General features: G+C 30.9%; 2 protein-coding genes across 2 annotated transcripts in view; both read right to left on the bottom strand.

Annotated features, from left to right (window-relative positions):
* The window catches only part of LOC144840783 (zinc phosphodiesterase ELAC protein 2-like), an 84,800-nt gene extending 61,900 nt beyond the window's left edge, over nucleotides 1-22,900 (bottom strand). Inside the window, exon 1 of the mRNA XM_078696810.1 lies at nucleotides 22,879-22,900. The gene's annotated coding sequence lies outside the window, so the exon portion shown is untranslated. The remainder of the gene's footprint in view (nucleotides 1-22,878) is intronic.
* Nucleotides 1,083-21,980, bottom strand: LOC144840522 (uncharacterized). The gene is made up of 3 exons (XM_078696356.1): nucleotides 21,437-21,980; nucleotides 11,021-11,190; nucleotides 1,083-2,574 (listed from the first exon to the last, which is right to left on the bottom strand). The coding sequence occupies exons 1-3, from the start codon at nucleotides 21,684-21,686 to the stop codon at nucleotides 1,759-1,761; spliced, it is 1,236 nt and encodes a 411-aa protein (XP_078552482.1). The 5' UTR covers nucleotides 21,687-21,980; the 3' UTR covers nucleotides 1,083-1,758.
* Nucleotides 22,901-26,691: the final 3,791 nt, after the last annotated feature.

Below are 26,691 nucleotides of genomic sequence, written 5' to 3'. Positions count from 1 at the left end.
CCTGTAATTGGCTATAGGTTTCTCGCTGTTGGATGCGTATGAAATTTAAAACAAATTCTGGTTTAAAATAAGCGCAATTGGATCAAAGTTACTAACTCGTTTGTATAGCTCTGTCTACACTATCAAACTATGTGACAAAAAATGTGATGTGCCCATATATGAACATGATGATGTCATATCACTACCATATTTAAGCATATCACTACTATATTTAAGCATATTACTACCATATTACAGTAGTTTGATAGTGTAGAGCTTTAGACAAAAACGAGGAAAAGTGAAATGCACTAGTACTTACCATGAGTATAGCTGAATATTTGTCTAATAATTCGCGCGTGCTGGTGGTGTTGCGTTACATTTATCATTGTTAATAATATTTTTTAAACACCTTATTCACCTTATTGGTATAATACGTATTTGTTTGCCTTGAAAATCGATACTGCGTTCCGTGGATATTATATTTCTGCAATTCTTTACATATAAGATGTGACGACAAAACACAAAGCTTATCAATAAATGTTGATAAAACGAAATTTGTGGGGTTTTTTTTCAAAATTATAAAACAGTACACGCAAACAAAAAACGAAATGATGTTTATATCTTTTTTATTTAAAACACAACATGTAATATTTCTTAAATTACTTACCAATATTTACAAATATTCAATAATAGCGATAATTATCAAATCTTTACATTTTTTTAATATATTAACATAATTGTTATACATTCAAAATATACATTTTAAACTATCAAGATAATATCCGAACTTTTCTTCAAGAAAGCAATTACATTCTGGTACCGCCCTTTACTGCAATTACTGCAGTCAGTTTATTGCTCTTCATTATTTACCTGTTATTCAATAAACTGTAACATATATTAGCGAATAGTGTATTTCGCTGACGTTTTTTGTTTATACTTTACATAAGAGCAGAAACTATACCGATTACTGCAGTAAACAAGTAACGTTTCAAAGTGATGGAAAAGGACTATAATAGTAAAACAATTACATAATAACTTTGGATAGAAAATCTGAAACAAATTTTTAATTTAGCTGACAAATTCGTTGTTTTTTTTTATAAAATAAAAAAAGGTGCCAAAAAAGTACTGAATGCATTTATAAAGATTTGCTATCACTGTGTTATAATACGTTTATTTTATTTTCTACCTGTATAAAGCATTGCAGTACTGTTGCCACTAAGACAAGCGAAAGTTTAATAATCTATCGCTTGTGATTGGTCAAATTTCTTGCGTTGCGCTTATACCGTCCTTGCGTTGAAACCAAGCTTAAAACAATGGCAAATGACGATAATGACATTATTATCAAAATATTATCAAACTATGTGAACAAACTGTAATGTTATAATGATTTTAAAAGACTTGTCATGTCATTTGAATATTTGTTTAATATATTATATTTGGATGGTTTAATCCGTTTATCCTTCTATAACGATTCTTATGAGAACATTACGTCCTATATGTCTCTATTGTCTACACAAATTATTTGTAAATAATATTTAATAGTAATTACTTCGTTAAACTTTAGAATGTATGAACGCCGCAGTGCCTCATGGAGACGACGTACCGTCATAAAAACACCATTTACGGTGTTTCCATGTATCATTTTATATCCATATTTCCGAGGCACCTCATCATTTAAACCGGAAATACAACATTCCTATTCATATCAAATCAATAAATAATTTTTTCTTAACAGTTAAATAATAAGCACGTTTTATATGATATTTAAATGTTTTTAATTTATTCTGTTTCCATTTTATGACTGGCTATGGCTGCCCTGTGTTGTTCAGCTTTCCTTCTTAGCACTTCAACGCTCATTGACTTTCTATTTTCACCGAAAGAAAGAGGTAAAGAGTTCAAAAACGTCGAGGTTTGAAGAAGACCCTCATAGGGCAACAATCCTGGGTTACAGGCGGCGTAACTATGCAACAATGATGCTGGTACCGGGAAAAACAAATTAGGCCTAAATTTTGGGGATACACTCGTTGGAGGTAGTTTATGTGGGATTTTCTTAGCGGATTCGCCATTTGTTGCTAGTATTCTATCAATGCTAAAAAGTTTTCTTTTTTCGTTTCTCTGTTCTGTCGGTCTACCCGTCGGCGATGCTAAACTCGGTCGCGCATTCTTCAGTGACGGTGATCTTCTTAACTCAGTGTCATTGTTCTCAATTTCTTTTGTTTCTTCTAATTTAGATGAATTTTGTTCAATTAGTTCTCCATCTTGACAACTTCCTATCGGTGACGTCATGCTTGCGTTTTCATATCCGTTTTCGGTGCGCTCTGTTTCGATTGAGGCCTCCGATGGCGCATCACGAACATCGGTGCTGACGAGTTTTAAACCTTTCTTTAGATTTTGTCGCATTGATGCTTTTCGAGCACGTTCCTCCTGCTTCTGACGTTTCTTTTCTAACTTAAGTTGCTCGCGGTGTTTCAGTTCCTCGGGCGGGATCGGATCGCCGCTGCATGTAGTTGGATGTGCATTATGAGCTGGCCTTCCGGGACCCTTTTTCGTGTTCTCCTTTTTTCGCCACTTTGCTCTTCGATTTTGGAACCAAACCTGAAAGATAAAACAAATGTTTTAGTTAGTTTTTTAAGAATAATTACAAATAATTATTAATCACCTTTAAAGAGCACAATTAAATATATTTCAACACATGGTTTGATGAATGCTGTAATTATGGAACGCATCAGTTGCATAACATAATTTCCATTTTATCAAAATTTGAAATTTATGTATTCAGCAATTTACATTATTGGAAAAAAATGTAAACAATACTTGAAATTAAAGAAAACAAGGATTCTTTTAGCAAACATATATTAAATGATGAAAAACAATTTAAATACTGAATACACAAGTATTATAATTAGACGATAAAGTAATTTTACTAAGTGTTCTCCTATTAATGAATTCACAGCTTAATTTCATTGTGACACAAAAGTCAAGAGCCCTATACTGCAATAATATGAATAATGTAATCTTGTTGCAAATGTTTTCGATCTTTATATTTCAGCTTCATTAATATCAGATATGCATACTAATATCAATAGTATGCATATTTCATATTGATAAATCTTTCGTTAATCCGTCTATGACGTGAGACCTGCTTCGTTTACATGCCTATCATTTTCCGAGTAAATCACTTCATATTGTATCTACTCCCGCTTTTCTTATTATTACGTTAGGTACAGTAACCTAATATTAGCACCAGAAATGAAGTAAAGCTCTGTCTACACTATCAAACTTTATTTGACAACAAAATTTGATGTGCCCATTTACAGACATATCATACCACTTACCATATTTGGGCATATCACACTCTTTTAGTCAAACTAGTTTGATAGTGTAGACAGAGCTTTAGTTTAATTGACTTCGCTTTTCTTTCACATATTAAAATAACACTGCACATCTACCGTAGGCCTTCTACAGTCACCTGCTTATGACGGGATATCTGCTTTGTTTTTTTTTAAATTAAATTCATTTTTTCATAAATGCTTTTCGTATAATACATAGCTTAACAGCACTCAAAGTGAATGTGGTAGAATTTACTTCGTTTTTCTTTCACATACAACATAGTATGATAATTTCGCATACGATCTACCGCGCTTTATTATGTGCTGTAATAAAGACATATTCCGTTCTGTTAGAGCACCCGATTACCAGCACGCGATCTCTCTTTATAAGGTGATTGAATGTCAAATCATTTTTCAGCCGAGTCAATTCAGAACAATAAAGTTAGTTGGTCAATTTGTATTTCGTTTCCAGTTACCGTTTGTTTAGTGTCCAATTACCAACATTGTAACAACACATTATGGTATCCTTTCTTGTGGCGTTATACTGGCTTTTGGTAGTATCACTGACAATCTGTTGATTATTTTAAACCGGTTTGGTTCGCTGCGTCGGTTTACAGTTGTAGGGGCTAAATAGCGTTATTGTTTTTTTTTCCTCCAAATATTTTAAAATTAATAATTTGGATGGATAATTACTATGTAAAAACATTAAAATAAAACCAAGTGTTCACAATGGTTATTGTTTTTATTTTATTTTGTTAAAGTTAATCCTTTTCAGTTTCGACTAGTAAAAGCTCGCGTCGTACTCACCGCACCTACTTTGGTGCTGCAACACGTATAGTTGGCGCTTTATGAGCGTTTCTTTCAAGCGCTTAATCCTTCATGTATGATGCGTTATTGAAAACAAATTATGATGCTGCGCACGACCCATAACGCTTCAGTTTAAGAGAAAACACAGTTTTCGAATGAAATGTAAATTTTTGCTTCGAGAGATTTTCGCTCGCTGTCAAAAATCAGTGAATGTAGACAATTGATTGACTCGCTAAAATCACTTGTTTTACATCGAATTAAACGGCCATTAATAGAGCATACGCCACGTCAACAACTATTATCCAAACGCAATCTCACGCCAACATGATTAAATTAAACACTAATACTACAATTAGGTTAGTAACACAAGACACGAAGTTGAAACGCGTTCGCATGCAAGGCGTAGCATCAAACCTGTATTGATTAAATAATGTGCTGATTTCGCCGAAAGCGTAGGCAAACTAAATGCTTCGCTACAATCACGATCAGATTGCTAGCCAAACACTCGAATAATGTCAATTAATGTACGCACTTTCTCGAGAACGACCGTAATGTTCATCATTGACTAATGGTTTTGTGGCGTGAGTCGGTGCGCAGTTTTGCATAGCTGAAAGCCTGGAGCACAAACGTCTAATTGATAGCGCGGGAGAAAAACTACAGACGATGATTTGATTTTGCATGTCAGTTAGTCAAATCAACATCCACTAAGCTGCGAATCTATCAAAATCAGCTTTGACAAATAAAATGAAGTTGTACAGACCCTCAAGGGGACAAATTACATTATGGGTACGTTTGAAAATTATATATAATTGCAAAAATTACAATGGAATACAGTTGGTTAAACTAAGAGTCGATGCGAATTATATAGATGAAAATGATTAACGAACATGACAGAATGATATGTTAAAACACGCCAAACTGAATATAGAACAAGTTATATTGCAGTGCTGATGAAATTTCGTCTAATAAACTGTAGCCTGGAGACTAATAAACATCCGATAACATTAATTGGTGGCGCCCCAATATAAAGTCCTAATTAATAATAACTGGGACATTTAATATAATCAAATCGTTACATGACCAATCCTATATGAAGTGCTTATATTATTTAATATAGACTTTGAATATTCCTTCCACGGTATGTATCGACATTATATACGTATTTAATTTTCCATCCGGGTACTGGAAAACAGATTACTATAAATCACCGGTAATATTCTCGTTTTCAAAATTATATTAGAAAACATATAGATAGATTTCGTGTATTATTCATACATTTATTTGTGTCAATCTGTTGGTAATTCGTTTATTTTTCGCTTCCATATGTTGATTTTAAATTATCAAAACTTTTTACCGCATATATTGAAGAAAATTACATGATAGAGATATCGTGTGTCACACTACCAAGTTAATTAAACTATCATATTCATCGTTATAATTTCATCCCCCAACTCTCATTTCGCTTAATTCGATTTCATAGATGTGATAAAAATACATGAATATTTATGAGCGTGTGCAGATTTATGAATGCTAATGAGGTGAAAAAATCGACAAGTTATACAGTTTAATTGTAATGTTTATACAATAACGATAATTGTTTTAATCAACGTAATTACGTTTATTAAGATTGATATTATTTTTGAATAATTATATTTTCTTGTCGGTGTTACTTTACCTAACATGTACGTGGCGATCATAAATAAAAAATCATATTCTTTATTATTTTTTGTTTCACAATGGACCTATACATTTATAGGTCCATGGTTTTACTGTTTTTACAGATGTATTTAGTACACAATAATGAGAAGAGAGAGTCCCTGGTCTCAATTTATAAATTGTGTTCCACAGTAACAGCCGCTAATTCAATATTTTCTATAGAGGGCGTGTAAGTGAAAATATCATCAGTTATTATACTTTATAAAATAATATTTTAGTAATAGAGATTACATACTTTAATTTAACAGATTAACTTTTTACACTTCCATCATCAACGAGACATAGCCGCATACCTATTCGAGCTTTTATTACTAACATTTTAATTTATTGGTTGAATTGATTTTTATTATTGTTATTGAAACGTAGGTGAAGAACTTTTTATTTGCTTAAAAAGTATAATATCGATTTAATTTTGATATTTTATATTCCATATTATTAAGGGTACCTTATTATTGGTTTTCTGTGAATTAATAGATATCAACATGATATCAGAATGATTGTAACCATTTGTGTAACATATTCGTCTCTTTGAATAAAATGCGAATCCGATTGTCAGAATTGATCGCTTCATATTAAGTCGCAATGATCAACGGCATCGCGATTGCCGAAGGCGGCAGAATATGCTAAACCGCTGGCAGCCCTAATTTGAAGATGTTAAAGAAATTTGGCAATCAATAGCGCTTAAATGATTTTGGACATATGATACGATAAAAACGTGAACAATAAGAGAGAAAAAATAAAGAGCCATTCACACTATTAAAGTTTACTTGACAACATCTAATGTATAAACATTTATTATGTTGTTTTTACTAATAATTTCATTTTATCCTCGTTTTTAAATAAAAGGAAATGTTTTTTTACTTTTGCTGTGTTTTATACAAAGTCATATTTTATTTGAATGCGTCAATTAAACGCAAACCAAGATAATGTTTTGAAAGTAGAGCAATTCTAGTATTACGCAGACAGTACTTTAAGTTAAGTGTGAACACAACCTTAAAGACGTGTCCTCATTGTTCGAGATAACATACCCGCGTCACCTGATCTAAGCCCCTTAAACGTATAATAGAATAATATTTGTCTGGGCCTAGTTTGCCTCTCTGAGAGGTCGTTGATCATAACTCTGAGTGTTGTTTTAATTATACGCAGCTTGTGCGATTTATTTACATTGTGCTGTAAACGAAATTAGCTTTTCCAAACACTTCAGTCCAGAACTAAGTGCTAAATTATCATGTAATTGGTACACTTGGTTTTGTTACTTTTTTTTGTAGACATTAGTAAAACCGAAACAAGACATGCGAATTGTCAATAAAGATGATGATTGTTTTAAATGCGTAGAATCAATACTGTTTTACTTTTCTATGCGCATTAATGGAAAAGAGCACTTGTGTGTGAAAAGTACAAAATTACTACGCTAGAGTAAGAGTATGCATTTGAGTATACGGTACAATTACAAGTTCGCTACAACTGTTCATTTTAAGTTTGACCATTATAAAAATATGAAATATTTATAACCAATAAATTATAATCATAAATTTGAATATAACTATTTAAAAGCTGTTTAATGAAACGCTCCCAACTTTTGTTTGTATTGTACCTTTTAGGTTCTACATGTATTTTTCATCACTGTTTATTAAAATATACATTATTATTTTGATTATGTTGTTTGCTTCTTTTCGAAATCATGCAATATGAATTATTTTTAACAATTTGTTTTTGCTTCAACACACTAATACTATTGGTATAAATTTCACACAAATAAGGTAAATAAAAAATGTAGGAATAAATGTAAAAATAATTGTGCTTCAACACTAATACTATTGGTAGAAATTTTACACAAATAAGGTAAACAAATAAATGTAGGCCTAAATGTAAAAATAATTTGTTACTGTTGTTTCTGTTTTCTTTTGTATGTAATACTTCCGAAATTGAAATGTAAAATAAATACCATTGGGTTGCGAATTTAATTAGAATCACTTGATTGATAAAAACACAATCAAACATCTGACCATAAAGAAAAGCAAGACAGTAGTAAAACAATATCCTTTTCGATTTATGATTTCCTAATTTAGAACAATACAATTTTTCAATTTGATTGGGCAGATTGCAAGTGAGGTATTATTGATTAGTAATCATTATTCGTTGATGCTTCATTACGTAACAATAGTAATATATTTCGTTTCTTCACGTAACATAACCCGAGTGCTTCTGTTGCAGATTTTAATTTTAGTCAGCGAAACACAACGCTTTCGATATTATTACATGTATCTTCAGGAAAGTCTCATACATAGAATAACAAGTTATCAAAAAAGGGGTATTTTTCATTGCGCGTGAAAATGATTAGGCTAAAGCTCTGTCTACACTATACTAGTTTGACAAAAAAGTGTGATGTGCTCAAATATTGCAGTGATATGCTTAAATATGGTAGTGATATGACATAATCATGTCTATATATGGGTAGATCACAATTTTTGTCACATAAAGACCAGAGCTTCATAGAACTAAAATATTTAAGAACGCCACGAAAGATGTTTTTTCGTGGTAAGCATATGACTTGTAAGATTTGAATTCATTCGATAAATGATTAAATAATTTGTATCAATATTTGTAATAATAATAATTAATCAAATTATTTTTACTAATATAATATAAAGGCGAGGCAATTGTTATTAAAATAAGGTGTTTTTTTTCTCAAGAAACCGGAATCAAACCTGTAAGTACGCGGCTAAAGGTGTGTCTCTTGTGTGGTACTATCACTGATAGTTATGAATGTTATCCATTCGATAAATCATAACGTAATTGATATCAATAATATTATTAGCAGCTTTCAGAAGCCCGACAACGATACAGGCGATACTACTAACATAAACAGTAATGTAGAAGAAACTGTTCCAATAATTTACTACTAACGGTTTTACTTTTCAAATTAATACGTGTTAGTAATTTTGTATCATGATTTAAATTGAATTAAAGAGAAATTACATTAAATAATTAAAACTTTATTTTTCCAATATTTTAAACAAATATTCACTCGAAAAATATTCATGTTATAAATTTTTACAGATTCAGAGAAGTTCTACACTAAAAATAGCATTTGACATAATTTCTGATTTCCAACATAAATGTTCTAAACTTCTATAAAAAAACACCTAAAATTATTGAGCAACGAACTTTAATCTAAAACTGGTTTGAAAAATGTCAGTTTCAATAAAGTTATTTATGTATAGAGTTCAGTACAATTGGCATATCAGTTCTCAAGTAATTTGTCATGACTTCAGTGCCAGTTAGAAATCTAGATCCTAACATCCATTTATTTCAATCCCAATTCACCACAACATTCTAGAATCCATTATAACTTTGTTGTGACATTATGAACAAAACATTACTTAATTCTTCAAACACTTAACTTGTTTACCCCTTTCCGAGGACAAATTAATAACACGAAGAATGAATGGTGTCATTACTGTGTTCTTATAACTCATGGGAATAACCCTGTTTCCATACTGGTGGACCTCACACAGTTAATTCTCTAAAAGAACACAAACAGAGTAAGATCACTTAATAAACACACCCGAATCGCTGTCACCTCACAAAGCAGTAAGAGCCTTTGGGCTATTGGGTAGGCTAACGCTAAATTAACACGGTTTACTCAAGTGTAGGACTGACTGGGCTAGGCACTGGACCAAATCACTACACTTATCTGCTGAAAACAATAGACTACGTTGGCTCAACGTTTAGGTACTTGGAAGGAAAATTCACACATTTATCTCTTAGTACAAACTAACAGTATAACACATTTGTAGGAGTAAATGTGTCACCAGTTTTCGATAGCCACCAAAAAGTAAATAAATAAACTTTTGAAATGTCTTTTACATGCCTATTGTAGGTTTTCTTATACGACCTAATTTAATACTTTTTGAATCTTCTGATTTTATCATGTTTTTGAGTTCATCTTCATCATCAAGTTTTTCTTTTATTGATCATGTGATCATTCTATAAGAACATTTATTAAATTACATCTACACATATGGACATTTGCAGATTAAAAAAAAAAAGAAATATAAACATCTAGAAATAAAAATATATACATTATTTAAATTGCATCCATTATGTCATCAGGAAAAGCATTGAATAATATGCCAATGAGTAACATTTGAATAATGTTCATCATTTGGAAAATAAGACGTCAAAAGTTCAAATGCTAAAACAAGATTACGATATATATTCTCCAAGACAATCCGGCCATAATTGGACCATGAGACGACGGTTTAGAGCACTGGCATTGCCATGATTTCTGTTATTGTTTCATGTAATTCAAAGTGTACAAATAAAACAATTTCCTATTTATTTATGTATTGTAACCATTTGAGTTATCGCAATTGTACGATATAGGCCATGGAGAAATAAATTTCTTCATGGATAGGCCGAACTGTTTTTAAATTAAAAATAATAATAATTATACATTTCTTGACTTTTTTCTGTGAAGATATTTGTTTGCTAAAGGCGAGTATTGAAGCTACATATTTTGGTATAAAATAATTGATATAAACAGTCGATATTTTAACATGGACCAATTCCAATCAGATATTTACAGTTTCTGTTTTTTTCTTGGCTGTTTTTGTGTAAATAGAATCCATCCAATTTCTGAGATTGAATCGTCTGCTTTCCCTGCAGACTAGTATGTTTTTCTTACTATTTGATTCATACTATCAACTTATTATTTATTGGCCCAATATTTTTGTATACTTTTTAGCGATTAAATTATTATAACAGAATATAATCTAATGATGCCAAAGAGACAACATTCTATTATTTACTGTTTTTTTTTTTTTTTTTTGAGTGGCATATTTTTTGTCGAGTCAATTGTACTTTGTGATTGGTCGACTTACATAGCAGACATAATCAGACGTTAATTGATACCTATTATTCGCTTTTATTAAGCGGTATTAGTTTTCTAAAGCGGCTGGCACCGATATTTTAAAGAAAACAATTAAATTGTGTTTACCATTTATTGCGTTTAATCGCTTTTTAAATTAACTGCCTCTGTTTCTAATCTATATAAATTAATGCTAATTTCCTGAAATTTAGCGTAAAATCAATTCATTTTTCACAAATAATTGCAATGATTAGATTAACAAAGTTTACAAATAATTTTTGTTAATGAAGTCAATCAATGATATTTGTATACTTACTTGCACACGTGATTCAACGAGGTCAAGGCGCATGGCTAAAGCTTCACGCGTAAACACATCCGGGTAGTGGCTCTCTGTGAACGCGCGTTCAAGCTCCTCCAATTGCCAGCCAGTAAAATTAGTTCGACTGCGTCGTCTTTTCCCGCCATTTCCATCTTTATCATCGATATCTAAGTGACAAAACAAAAGGCTTATTATAATATAGGGTATATTAATATTAAAATTTGGTCATCAATTGAAACAAAAAAAAATTAAAATGCCTACACCTGAAATTAACAATATTAAATAATCATCTCTGTTATTAGTTCTTAATCCCGAACCAAGCATCCAAACACTTATATGATATGAATAATTTAAGAAATGTGCTACCGAAATTTTGTTTACTCATAACACAATAATGGAAAACTAAAACAACACAATCAGTTTCACCATCTATTCTAACAAACTGTTATTCAACATCTACTAATATTATTTATTACGATTAAACTATGTCTAATAAGATAATTAATCTCGACCCAGAAAATCCATTCAATTTAATAATGAGAATTCGATGCTTCATCAAAACAAAATTAATCAAGTTTAATTCTAAACACGATTGAAATACATCAAAACAATACACCGTCTCGGTAAACAACAGTATAATTAGTTCATTATGGAAAATCAACATCACAGACTCAGAAATCCATTAAAGTGTTGATCGCACGAGCATGCGCATTACAAGCGACGACTACGAAATAAAATGTGTGTGGACACGAGACAAAATGATACAGACACACCATAGCTAACGGTCAGTGAAAACATGGATGCAGTATTACATCTTGTGGAAAATAAGCCTAAATCGTTAATGATTACCGTATCGCAACGACGACCACACATACATGCAGTTTGTTAGTTAGCCGACGGACTGACAGTGAAAAGCTAGCCTACGAGACTGAGTTTATTATCATTACGTAGGGTGGTTGCGAAACCGATATCAAGAAACTATGGTAATTGAATAACAAATATAATGCATTTAACCAAATAACTATTATAGTTATGCAAGCAAGGTGGAATGAAGCTAATTATAACCAGGTCTTTGTTGGCTGTGATTGACATAGGAACACTTAATGTTGTCAAACCGCAATTTGTGGTCTTTTGTCGAATAATTTGACGCATTCAACAAACTAGCCTAGCGTTATAAACGTTCTTTCTTAGTACATAGATTTTTGCAACTAAACCTAAACAGGTTCTACGAATTTATAAACTGAAGGTTATGGTACAGCCTGAAAAAAACTATACGCGCTTTGCCTTAATAGCGTTACGTGGCGTGCAATATCGTGTGGACGCGTCACATTAAATATCGGCGTATATTGCCGTAACTCTTTATACACCGTGTGAACACTCCCTTTAAGATGATGATATGATTTGTTTGAAGTGCTATTATACTATCTTCTCTTGTATCTATTCTATCACCAGCGTTCCTTGGAGATGTTACCAGCAACTCGACTATAAATCATTACACGTTAGTGTGAAACGTATATGATAATAAGCAGTAAAATTTATAGATATGGGAAAATAAAGGGATATTTCAATAAGAACAGAAAAGAAAATACAATAAGATAAAACAATCCTGAAAAAATTAAGAAAAAAAAATGTCTTTTGTACTTTGTTGAATGATTGGAAAAAATAAACAAATTAGAAATGTAAGGAATGAACGATGAAATGAATGGATGGGTAGAAAATAAAATGAAAACAAATATTCATAAAGAAAGTGAATTGGATAAAAAAAAAGAAAAAAATAGAATAGCTTATATAACGGTTAATGGATTCATCTACAGTTGCCAGTAGGAGAAGAAATATGAATAAAGAACAACTTAAATACACTAAATTGAGAAATAGTACCTCGGGAAATTACGTCATCTGATTACGTCATACACTTTGAAAGATGAAGTTTAAAAATATTCCACTAGGCAACGAAATAAACCTTACAATATCACGTAGTGTTTTTATTTGACTCGATTACTGAATATTAATTAAAACTGCTATGATAATAATTTAAGTATAACTTTACTAAAAGAATAATCTATTTCCCAAATGTGTACTGTAATTGGTGGGCCTAAACACGTGACCGCGTATCGTACCGATACCATGGGGATGATACTTGTCATGAGATGGAAAAATATCCTACGAAGTAGAGCCCTTTTGAACAATCCCAAACAACACATTATTATTCAGCGGGTCTATTACAACTTGTTTTGGGATACTCTATTTAGTTTAATTTAAATATTTATTTATATTAATTAACATATTTAACTAAATCACACTTATTGCTTATATGACGCCTTTTATGTAATTGTTTCAAGGAAATACAAATGAAATGGTAATAGGTATTTAATGGATTTTAAGCATTGATATGTCTTTCACAAAATCCATTCGGCGATATCAAAAGAAGATGAGCAGTAGGTGTTTTCTACAAAGCAGTAGAAATGTAACTTCATAGTATATACCAAGGCTATGGAAGAAGATCCAAGAGAAATACCGCCGATATAAACATTATTTACATGGTGGGCGAACGGGCGCACGTTGTGCACCCCTTAGTTGAGGTGTACGGTACCCTAGAAATATACCAAATGGCTTAGCTAGCCTAGCAACGATACAGTGTACTGAGAATAATATGATAGTACAGTGAATTAGTTATCCAACAATAATTAGATATTTCTAATATTTGCAAAGAATGAACACAAAATAGACAATTAACAAGAGGCTACAGCGATTAATAAATATTAGCACTTGCTATTAGAATAACAATCCATCGGAATTACAAAAGCAATTCAATTTATTTGTATTGAACAACAATACTTCATTCTTCAACGGTGTATTGATAATGTTAGAGTTATAATTAATACCAGTATGTTCATCTTAAGAGGAGTACGGCCTTAACTTATTCATAGGTTAATTGGAAACAATGCTAAACATGTTTTAAAGATGCATTGAATGCAAATTAATTCGATAATAATTAATAAAATGCTAATTAAAATATTAGTATGCAACTTAGCATGTGGCGAATGAGATTGTTACGCAACGGTAATTGTTTTGTTAAGTATAGACTTATTTCTCCCTGATCTGACCAATCTGTTTAGGATTGAATAAAAGATAGCTACATATCTACATAATTGTTAAAAACAAAATAAACTGTCTTTATTATTGGAGTTTATGAAGATCGATAACAACACGACTCCTTTGTAAACGATACTCTAATTGGGTAAATAGAAAGAAAAGGGTCGTGATGTAAAGCATCTGGTCTAATCAAAGACACGAATCTATTAGGGGCAAGGAGTTTACTAATACGGTTCAAATATGTCCTAACCATCCTGATATTTTTGTAAACAAGTTTGCTTTCCATTTTTTCAATAAGAAAACAACTTTTTTGTTGCTAATTCGTTCCGATTTGAAATAATTGGAAAAGCATTACAGTTTATGTCTTTGTCCTGTACCCCTGTTAAAACTATATTTCGTATCGATATGTATAAGAAAGATTGAAAATAAATATAACTAAATAAGTACGTATTTACCAAATAAAGGAATAGAAATCGTAACAATATGCCTAAAATGTGTAATTTTTATTCAAAGGCCAATTCTTAATATTTATATTTTAAAATAAGTAACGTATTAGTACATTGCAATATTGCATTTATTAAATGTTCTTTTTGTCTATACTTTAATCAGATGAGTTAATAAAAACAAAACTGATTGACAGTTACCGACGATGGACATGCTCAGCGAAACGCATCTTATCGAAGTAAGAACAGTGTTTTACGACAAGGGTTGTAACAAAAGACTGGCACAATGCGCACTAGTTTTGGCCGCATTTGACACTCGGAGACTGCTTATATCGCGAGAGGAGTAAGTCTTAATATCAATCCAATTCAATCAGTTAGAAACATCAAAAGTGTTAGTTTAAATTCCGTCCAGAATAATCACATATTATATTTTTACGAGCTGAGTTAGGTAGAATTTCAATAGTAAACGAAACTCTATCTTGATTTCACTTCATCTTTTATAGACTTAGCTGGGATTTTACGATCTATCGTATTATTTATAATTTGCCTGTTCTTCTTGATTTACCAAGCCTTTCGGAAGATAATTCCTAGCGAAATCGTATACACCATTTTCACATAAAATTAATTACTATTTTCTAACTGAAATCAACATTCGATGATACTATACGTTGCAACATTTAATGATAGTTTTCATGTGTTTTATGAAGACAAACTACGGTTAACCTGCCGAGGGAGGATGAACAAAATGAAATCATAAATGAGCTATACGACTGAAGAAATTGAAAAGAAACCAAACTACACAATAAGCACTATACTAAAATCGGTTAAAGACTAAGTTTATATACTTAAATAAAAAAAAGGGCACTAATTAGGGTTTAATCTTGTTTTCAATTGAATTGAATTCAATTTTAATTAATTTTCACAAGAAAAAAAATGTATACATTCGACAAATAATACGGTATATAGCAAAAGTGTTTGTGCTGCAGAAAAAGAAAAAGTCAATTTCTTAATAACAACTAGGCATACCTAATAATATTAATTAACAACTTTACATTATATTGTTAAAGTTACTTAAAAAGAAAAAAACGAATCATCACTATAAGTAGATTAACAATTATCACCATCATAACTTTAGATGGGTATGTATATTGATATTTGGGTTCATAGATAATGTTTACAGATGTTAGAGAAAGATAGTATAATGCATATGTATCACTCACTTTAATACACGGCATCATGAACTCTATGACTTTAGTATTCTCGGTATATGCTTGTGAAATGACTGGTTATGATCTAGATGACCTTTCTATACAATAGAGATTTGTATTTGGAAATAATGTCAATGTTATAGCAAGGATAAAACTTTATTCTTTAAAACATAAATATGAAAGCCTCGCACATTTCATGATTCCCGTTGGTACTACAACATTCAATAATAAAAATAATAATATCGCGAATGTTGGAACTTGTGCGAATATAAAATTGTTGACTTTCGAAACAAGCTTTAAGGTAGGTCCAAAAATTAAAATCTGATTCTAACTTCAAATCTATGTAAAATGCTTTCATTTGATAAAGGTGGTCAATGGGAAAATAGTTTTCCTTTTTTTTCATTGTATAATTTTTCTTTCGTCTGTTCCTCCAATGCTATAATAATGTGTACACGCTAAGTTGTGTTTGGTTCACGTTTTATTTTCAATATTTTCTCATTTGTTGTATTGTCTTTATTTAGTTGGACCACTATTGACAGTAGTACCACTGGTACCAAAATGAAAATAAATAAATAAAAAGAGAATCTGTACCGTACTTTCCATATAAAACATATTTAATTTTAACAAAACTATTTTGATCAACGCAAAACAGCAATATTTCTGCTTAAATTATTCCAAAATATAATTGCATCACAATATATTTTTTTTAGCTTTACATTTTACTGACAATGATAAATGTGCGATAACCGATTTAAATCTTTAATTTGCAATGTGTTTAATCAAAACGGAACTAGATGATCATCTTGTCAGAACCCTCTATAAATTAAACTTTATGGTTATCAATTTGTTATTCATAATTAATCGCAAAATTATCGTTTCAATTAATTTTTTAGAACTTCTAATTTTCCACTCTCTGACGCCTAAACCCCAAATAATTATCAAAGTATGAAATATAGCGTTTGTATTACTTTATGACTCATGTAACATAAACATAGCGTTGAAGAAATATTATTTATAGAGGTATACTTTACTATCTACTAACTTTGTTGTATGTTATTAAAAGAAGTAGAAATAGTATATAAAAAAGTAGAATAAGACAAATCTATAAAAATAAAAATTTATAATTTTTGTATTTTATACAAACATTCCTTTAATTTGATATCAATTGTCCGATATTATTTACTATACAGAGAACTAAATTTATATTTTATTTTCTCGATTTGGAAGTTTATTTGCATTATACATTTTTAAAGATAAAGGGTAATTGTTGAAATAATTACCATATAGACGTTAAAACCAAGACCTGGAAGTGGACATTCATTTGTTAATGAGAAATTAATAGGTACTTGGCCAACCTAATCAAATGGCCATTCAATCAAATTATCACGAGTGGCGCGTCCGAGCAGACGACTTCAATTAAGTTAGTTATACGTCATCGAATCAAAGTACGCGTTGAATGCGCACTAATATAATTATTAGAAGACAAACTATAATACCATAACATTGTTTGTAATTTGGTAGTAAGTTATTAAATTTAAGCAAAATAAATTAGAAATTCAATTTCCAAACAGGATGTAGCAACACTGTACGATACTGGAATACTGTTTTAACAATTAAATACAAAATTCCAAAATGACGCCTTTAATAATGAATGCTATTTCGCATGAACCAATGCTTCAACGACATAATGATGCAAATATTCCATTGGACCATCTTAGTTTAAAAAAGAAAACGTACATTAAATTTGAAATAGCGCGATACATATAATAATCAGTTCATCAAAACGCGCGCACACAAATATTATATGACGTCACATCTTAATGCTCGGGCATGCACCCGGCTTTACTATACTTGTGAATTTAACAGTAACAACGTAATTATCTTTCACCTTTATGACAAAAGGCGACATTATCCCTAACATGCCCGTGGACAAAACATGACGATATGCCTATGCATAATTAAATAAACCAAAACACACGGACTTATATATATTTAATAACTGTCACGAGTGGGATCAAATGGCGATATTCATTATTAAATAAACGAGTATTATATATTTAATTTCCATCAAAGTATTAGGGTTTAAATTACTTTCTATGTTCACATATATATGATTCATCAAGGTAGCGATTTTCTTCTTCAACCAAAGGGAATTTAGCAATAAATTATCCAGTTACACCGAAGTGGTTCAGTGAATGTTACACGCAGTCAATGGGCTAAAGATTTAATCATACTTTTTCTCAATTAACGTATCTATCAGCATCATTACACGTGGCAGTATGTGAGAAATATACTGGGAATAACTATTATTTAATTATAGTTTATTTAATAATAAGATCTTCGCGTGGATCTCCATGCTAGAACAAGCTTTAAAATTGCAAGCAATATACATAGGCCTACAGTACAGTGTGTAGTTCGTTGTGACAAAGTGAGAATCTTATAACGTTTTAACAATTTATCTTCGGGCCGTTGCTTTTGTGCTGTTGTATTACGTAATCTACTGTTACTATCAAATTTATTTGTATTACTTAAAGATATTTGGTTTTATGAAAAATAATTATCCTGCTTCTTTTTTTTTTACTGTATATAGCCTAGTGTCATGTCTTTTCAAATTCAAATTTATTCACCTCCTTTAGGAGAAACATATAAAAACTGTACAAGAAAACACATCAAAATGAAGATTCACAAGAATCATAAAAAGATTAAAATGGTTTTAACAAGTTAAATAAAGTGTAAAAATCATTGTGAAAAGGGGTTTTGTTTTTAATTTATAACGTTTTTCAGTTTCAAATTTTAATTTTTAACGGAATTTTTTTCCCTTTGTTACCAATTTTGCAAAAGAGCATGACGACACAGCAAGATACCAAATGATCTAAATCGTTAGAAATAGAATATTACAAGAAACAATCACACGGGAATTTATTCCAAATAAAAATATTGTTGTGGCCGTTGGCAACACGTTGTTCCAACGCGTTCCAGTAATTGTTAACGAGCTCCCACGGCGTTGCCCTGTTCTAACACCACGCATCTTATCCAATATCATTTAGTACGTAGATGTTTACATTAACAAAAGCGGTTTTAAATCCATGTGGATAAAATTCAATTCCGGTAGATTTTATATTGTGCTATTGCACCGGATCGCGCGCCGTTCGAATATCACTTAACGTCGTATCTTAGCTAAATCCTGTACACGCATTAAGACCTAAATAAGCTTGAAAAAACAATACAAGTCACTGCATAAATAAATAAATTTAGTAAATCCAATTTATCGTAAATATGTCCAGTTTTACTGATTAAAATATTTCGGTGAAATAGTCGGTAAGAGACGCCAAAAGTCAAATAATCTAGATATATCAGGGACGCATGTTTTGTAAGCCGTCTAATACGCAGGTAAATGTAATTAATTCCCTTTTCAATAAATAAATGAATAAGTAAAAGGTTGTACATCTAGTTAGCCTTCATTCTAAATACATTTTCCTTGCAATATGCAAAGACTTGAGATTGGTCTTTGACGGTTAACCCGAAGGTAGAAAATGGTTTTAATACGGTTATCCAGTTAAAGGTGAATTCACAGTTTGGTTATCTAAAGCCGTGTCTACACTATCAAAATTTGTGTGTGAATGTGATGTGCCCATATATAGAAATGATGATGTCATATCACTATCATATTAGGTCATTTCACTACCATATTTGGGTGCATCACACTTTTTTTGTCAAACTAGTTTTATAGTGTAGACAGAGCTTTAGGATAAACCGATAACATGTTTGTTGTTGAAAAGAAAATTTAATATTGTGGAAGAAGCAATTTCTCACTATTTAAAAAAACTTAATTCTAATGTAATAATTTACAAAAAAAAGTGTTATAATGAAACTTGCTCTTTCTATTATTTTTACGTTACATAATTAACACCTAAGTAGTCACCTAAGATAGGCCTAAGCATCGTAATTTACTAACGTTGGTTTATGGAAGTTCATAAAAAGTTGACGAACACAATGTATGAGGCATCGATCTTTTGCTACATGTACGCTATACTAGAATTAGGTATTGTATAGCAGCGGAATTAAATTTCCCCTTATTGTGCTTTTAAACTCACTACCCAGAAATAATCGCCACCGGGGTATCTGGCCATATTAAGTTATGGTATTCGACGTCGAACAATACATATTAGCGTATGACAATAATACATCCATCAAGTAACGCGCTTTTATCAATCACGGTTGTGTATAATAATGGAATACAATATAGAAAAATACCAACATTTCAGTATTTCTCGCCCTATCTACAATTTGCCCTGTATCATACGCAATTTCTGTAATGAAATGCCACATATAACGCCTGTATCATAACCCACACCATTATAATTTATCATAAGTCTAACCATAACATGTGACACGTGTGACACCGTATTTCAGAATTTGCCTACAATACTGGACAGATAATGTCATATATATGGAGATACAGTGCAGAGAATCGGGTGATTTTCACAGTAAATAGTTAGATTGATTTCACCAGAGGCCATTCAATGTCTAAGATCCGCTGGTCGTAACTGCTAAATATGGATTATTTGTCAACGAGAATTGGTTGCAAATGTATCATGTCATATGTATTAAATGGAATTCGTTCAATATGCCACAAAACCTTAATGTTCCAATTTCCAATGTATGACTAAAATATCTATTTTATTTACTTAATGCTTGCAGTTGAATTAGAATATAAATTGAATATGACTGTCATTTTTATTAAAATAAAAGGAAAATTTTCTCTATTACGCCAAATGAAGTGAATTTACAGAAGTTGTACAATATAGAAAAATATTAGTATTAATAAGGTAGTTCACTATACTCTAGCCAGTTACAAAAGCCTTAGACATTTTCAGAAATTTGTCCAAAGCAAAATTTCCGATTAGACGCAATATTATTCGTATATTCTTAACCTACAAAATGATTGTTACTCTACTACAGATGGACCAAACATTGCTCCGTATAGGACGACTGGAAATATATATTTTGCGGAAAGTGTATTTAGACCTAAATTAAATTGCGTTGTTCCAAGGTTTTGTGTCCTGATAGACCAACGATTAATCCACTGTTACAATCAAATGTACTACACAATAAAACATATAAACCGATTGCAACAATACACAAAGTTTAAAATGTCTACAAGCTCGATGTTAATCGAATGTTTGTTAAAACAATCGTTAAATAAAATTGTGAGTTGATGTGGCCATTGTATTCCCATGACAAATTCAATATTGTTTATAGAGTAAGGTAAACTTTTAAAAATTTAAACAAGTTTAAAGGACGAGCTAGGAATCTATATTTACTAATATTCAAATCCTATACAAAATGCTATCTTTTGTAACACGTCACTATACTTTATTAACTACATGATTAACTATAAGTAACAAAACATATTTCAAAGCGTAAGGCAAAAGACATGAAAACAAAGTAAGGAAATAATTTCTCATTTCTATAACGATTTTACATTGAGACTATATCTAAATACTAATGGTAACCTAACAAAAAAATTTCTACTTGAGTTTTAGAAAAGTACTTTGTAAAATAAAGTACTTTATTTAAAACAATAACCTTAATGATACATCAATAGTCTAATAATAAATATTAATTTATTAATTATCAAAATTATGTAAAAATAATTCTTTACTTACCAGATCGACAGTCATCGTCACTTCTCGCATCTGAATTCGTAGGACTAGCGATGGCATCCGGTTTGCCGATCAGTCCAGGAAATCCTTCCAGTTGCCTGAGTGCTAAAGAGTTAGGGTGTAGATTGTGGAACGGATTCTCGAGGTAGCCCCTAGGCGGTAGGCCTAGTAGATGTGGGGCAAATGGATAGTTTGGGATGGCAAGACGGGACATAAATCGCGGGTAGATTGAGTCTAGGACCGCGTCCATCATTCCGTTTGCAGGCTTAGCAATGTTGACAAAATATCAGTATATAGAAACAAATAAAAACTTGTGCTTTCTAAATATCAAGTAAGCCGCATTAGAGAATATAAATGAATTGTTATCCAGTTTTTAAGCACCGGTGTGGTTAAACTTTGAGTGGGTTTTCCAGTTTTGTCACAAGCGTGATTTGGTCAGTACAGACAAACTGACAGGAGAATCTGCTACAAACGAGATGTGTTTACACCAGATAAAAGAGTTATCGAATAATATTGCTTTTAGCAATTTACATTAAATATAATAACATCCAACACTCTTGTTTGATACCCAATTATCGTACTCGCTTAGCTACCAAGTCATTCGGTGATGCCTCTTTACAGGTCAAAGGGGAGGAGACACAAGTAATCAAGCGACCAATCAGATTAGCTTATTAGCCATGTTTGGTTTAGCTTGATTTCATTTGTTGAATGAGTTTAGATAAGCATAAAAGAAGTACAAAATGTAAGCGCATATTACTGTGTTTTTATACGTGTGAACGGTAACAGAAATGAGTGAAGTGAGCCAGAAAGTTAAGATTATGTCCAGACCGCCCCGTGTGCTCAACACAAAAGGTGTGTAAAATCAGCGTTAAACGGGGCGGTACTGGATAATTGTGTTTTGTTTGCGAGCGCATTTAGCGTAAAATGAACAGCATAATACCACCAGTAATATAAGTAATAATACACGTAATAATAATAACACCATTTGCCACAAGACAGGAAACGACAGAAAGTGTTTAATATATTGTATACATACAGGGAGGCTATAAATCGACTTGTTAATTGTAGCCAAGAATAATTATTCTTCCCGCATATTTTATAAAATACAGTAGGGCTTAATATAATATTATTAAACATCGTATTTTTAATTTAGTCGAAGTGACTTTTTATTGATTTTTCTAATCTTTGTCGTTTTTTATTTCCTGCAATGTTCAGTATAAGCTAAACATGACTTGGGATTATAATGTACATTTTTTTTTCGAACAATAAAACATTTTAAAGGTAGAGAAAGACAAAAAAATATTGTGATTGATTGATTTAGTTACAATTTTACATTTTAGTTTACTCAATTATCTTTTCTTTTTAAGGATTAAATTAAACTAAGGAAACTAAACGTTAAAAAACGTATATGTTTTAAAATAAAAAGAACAAAAAGACATACATACTAGTGGTTATCAGCGTCAAATTATGTTGACTTCATGGTGTCACTGACAAAAAAAGAAGACAACAATTAATACATCATCATTTAATATTTCTTGTTTAAAGATGTATTGTCCCCAAAAACATGAAAAATGAAGATTAATTTATCAGATTTTGAATAGGCAATTTTGTAGTTTTAATAAAGTTAATCACTTCCACAGAAAAAAGGAACGAGAAAAAAGAATGTATTCTTCATAAAAGACAAAAAAATATTTTTTTTTCGATCCAGTAAGTCAACATTAAATATTCAACAAACAAATTTGAAAAAATAAAACATTTTCAGGGGGACAATATCTTTATAAAATATTATAAAATTTATCAAAATTAATTAAAATTTATCAAATTAGTATTTTTACCTTAACCATCCTTCTTATTTGATGATTATTAAAAATAGAATTATTAAAAATACTTTTCATCATCGTAGTTAAAATACACGTTTGCATTCGCTGACGTAAATAATAAAAATATATTTATTAGCCTCGTTCCAGAAGTATATTGAATTAGATAAAAAGGAATAAATCTAGCAATAAAAAAGCAACGTTTTGATTAAAAAACAGCAGTGATTTATCAATTTATAGAATAAAAAACTGCTCAAGTGTTATTCTTATTTACATTTGATTACTGTTTTAGTATCTTTTACGACTAGTCTGCTTTTATGTTCTCCAGTGTCGTCCTCATTTCACGTACGAGAATTGAAATGCTTTTTTTATGGAGTTATTGATAACAGTATTTGATGATTTAAAAAGACACCGTCGGCATAATAAATGATTTTATAAATAACATGTTTTGTATTTTGTCATTGCAATTTGTATCACACTAACTGGACATAAAGAAAATCATTGTCATTGTTTTATTTTATAATAATTACACACATGTATTTAATTACTTTATCGTAAGTTAGCTCCTTATTCATATATAGATATATTTGCCATCATTAAATATTGAGAGAAATATAAAAAAATGTTACAATAATAATAAAAAGAAATGATTAAAGATTTGCCTAGACTATATCGCAGGTTTTGCACCGTTATTTTTTATTTATTTTTATTTATTCAATTGTCTGCTATAGGCCTACACAATACAAAGAAGACAAAACAAGTATAAAAGGAAAGACCAAACAGGTACTAAACACCTATGCTAGTTGGTCAACCCAGATTATTTATACTTGATTGTGTATAATCCTGTATAAATATGTTATTAAATAAATAAATAAATAAATTATTAAACATAAACTCGAAAACTATGCTATTTTTCTTCAAGACACGGCACGATGTTATAATAATTTTTAGTTGGGGGAAAAAAGTTTAACCTTGAAATAATTGCATACAAAGGTTTTTAATATAATTTCTGAAATCTTAAACAGCCACAGAAAAAAAAGGAAAAAAACAAGACGCGACATTTTATTTTATGATTATAGTTTACACAATAATTATTAGAGCAGAATACCGCAGACACCAGCAAGCGATGGTTATAACACCATTATTACTAAAAAGTATAATTGTGTAAATTACCAACAAGTTTTAATGATCAAAGTTACGACGACTACCGTCTGCTGCCGTTACGATATCTCCTGTTATTTGAGACACAGAGAGGGCGGCAATTACGTTAGTTTTACCCCTCACATCCCAACTATAGTTGACTTAAAAGTAGTTTGGTTGTATCAATCAGTATCATTTTCTTTGCATCGAAGTAAAATACTGGTAGAGGCTGGATATTGTCTTATTTTAATTACTCCTATCAATGTGTCCCCTTAATGGATCTCTCCTGTATAGTCGTAATGTTAAACAATATACTGTGCCCCTTTGTTGCACAGGAACGTCCACAGTATAACTGGTTTCTCCATAAATAGGGGTGTTCTAAAGTAAGGGTTCTACTTTATAAAATATATATGTACCGTCTGTTTGATCGAGTACATTCACACAGAACATATTTTTTCTAAAAAGTTAGTTTTGTAGAAAACTATAGATATGTATAAATCTGTGAAATCTATAATCTATTTGAATTTATTACTATATGTATACCGTACCTATTTTTTATCGATAGATTGGATGCTTTTCAACAATAATGAAAAATAAAAAAGAAATCAATGATTTAGTAACACGTGGTTTTGGCTTTCATTAATAAGACGCGCACATTAAATAGATTCGAGAATCGTCATTTTTATTTCTGCGATTAAATTTCATTGCAAATTTTATCATGTTATTACGAACTCTCTCTAATTCTCTACGGAAAACGAATGCTTCATGTTTCAGAATTTAATTTATCTTGAAAACAAACGTTTTACGAGAATTTCTGCAAGTTGGACTTATTGTATAAATCAATCCAAAAAATCATGCGATCAGAAAAAATATTTATCATCTTCAGAACGTAAAGATAATAATATGTACGTTTTATTATTAGTTGTTTTAGCTAACAGTAAAGGGTATTATGTAGGATTAGGTATACCAAATATTAACGCTTTCCGAGTTTGTTTTTGGTAGCGGAGCTGGTAAGCTTTATTGCTGGCCGAGTTAATGCAACGTATCCATAATGATGACAATGGGAACTCCCAATGGGTTTAACCGTTGTAAAATGTTTCAAATAGCCGGCATTGTATAGCAGTGTGCTGTGATTCGCCGGTATATTCTATTTCTTGTTTTGTATTACACGAAGATGATTCAGAAATAAAATTGTAACAAAAATACACACAAAGGTTTTAATTACAATTTTTTGATCAGGAAGAAATTATTTATTAAATTATTAGAGGTGTCACCATTTTTGGACCTAGTTTTGTGTGTAATTTTTTTATTTTTTAGCACTTGTTTTTTTTATTATTCCCTAGGCCAATAATGTATGGATTTTTAAGGACCACCTCCAATTGGAGTTCGAATGTAATGACGACGTACCTTCATTGTTGTTTGAAAAATAACTGGTTTTTTTTTTATAGTTTTGCTTACCTTTACCATAGAGATAATATACATAATATCTATATGCCTTTACTAATCCAATTGGGGACGGGAATGTTTACAAATGTCCATACTATTATATTATTAATAATTCATATTAACTTTATTGATGATGAATGTACTTCTACTTTTCATATTGTCCATCGATTGTCTGATTTGCCATTGACGGATAATGCCTATAATTAGTATGAAAATGATTTTGATTTCATTGTCAATTAAGTCCGCGTGTAGAGATTATCATTAATTAGACAAATGTTAATTATTTAAATGTACAACAGACATCAACAAATAAAAACATCTATAGACATTCCCATGGTACAGTTAGGCCTATTATGCCAGTTGTGATTTCATCTGATAGATTAACTTTTCCATTTTTCTGACATTGAAGGGGGATCCAAGTGGCTTTCGGTGGCGGCACAAGCAGGCTACTATAGGCTTGTATCGACCCTTGGTAGGGGTTTAGCCGACCCTGAGCCGCCAGCTCTTAAGTGAATCCGAATTAGCTTCTGCTATTAAGCCAAATGATTGGCTGTATAATTTGTTAGTTATTGAATTAAGGTAATCTAGTTAATAACGTGATGAAATATTGCTGTTGCAGGCCAATTACATTAGCTACTACTCGCACCATCAGTGTAATGAATTTATATTCACTATACCTTTTTGTTTCAGCTGCGTGGCAGAGAAAAGTGAAATTACACATTTCAATTTTCTTATAAAAGGCAAACAACATAGTCATAATGTAAGTTGATTTTGTTGGTACGTCTTATTGTGAGCAATATGAGTTGATATTAATTACTTTTGCAATCTACAAATTCTATTAGCTAAATAAGGCTT

The sequence above is a fragment of the Antedon bifida genome, chromosome 4 (assembly GCF_963402885.1).
Source record: "Antedon bifida chromosome 4, ecAntBifi1.1, whole genome shotgun sequence".
NCBI classification, from domain to species: Eukaryota; Metazoa; Echinodermata; class Crinoidea; order Comatulida; family Antedonidae; genus Antedon; species Antedon bifida.
The sequence above is the reverse complement of the archived record's forward strand: the minus strand, read 5'-3'. Positions and strand labels throughout refer to the sequence as shown.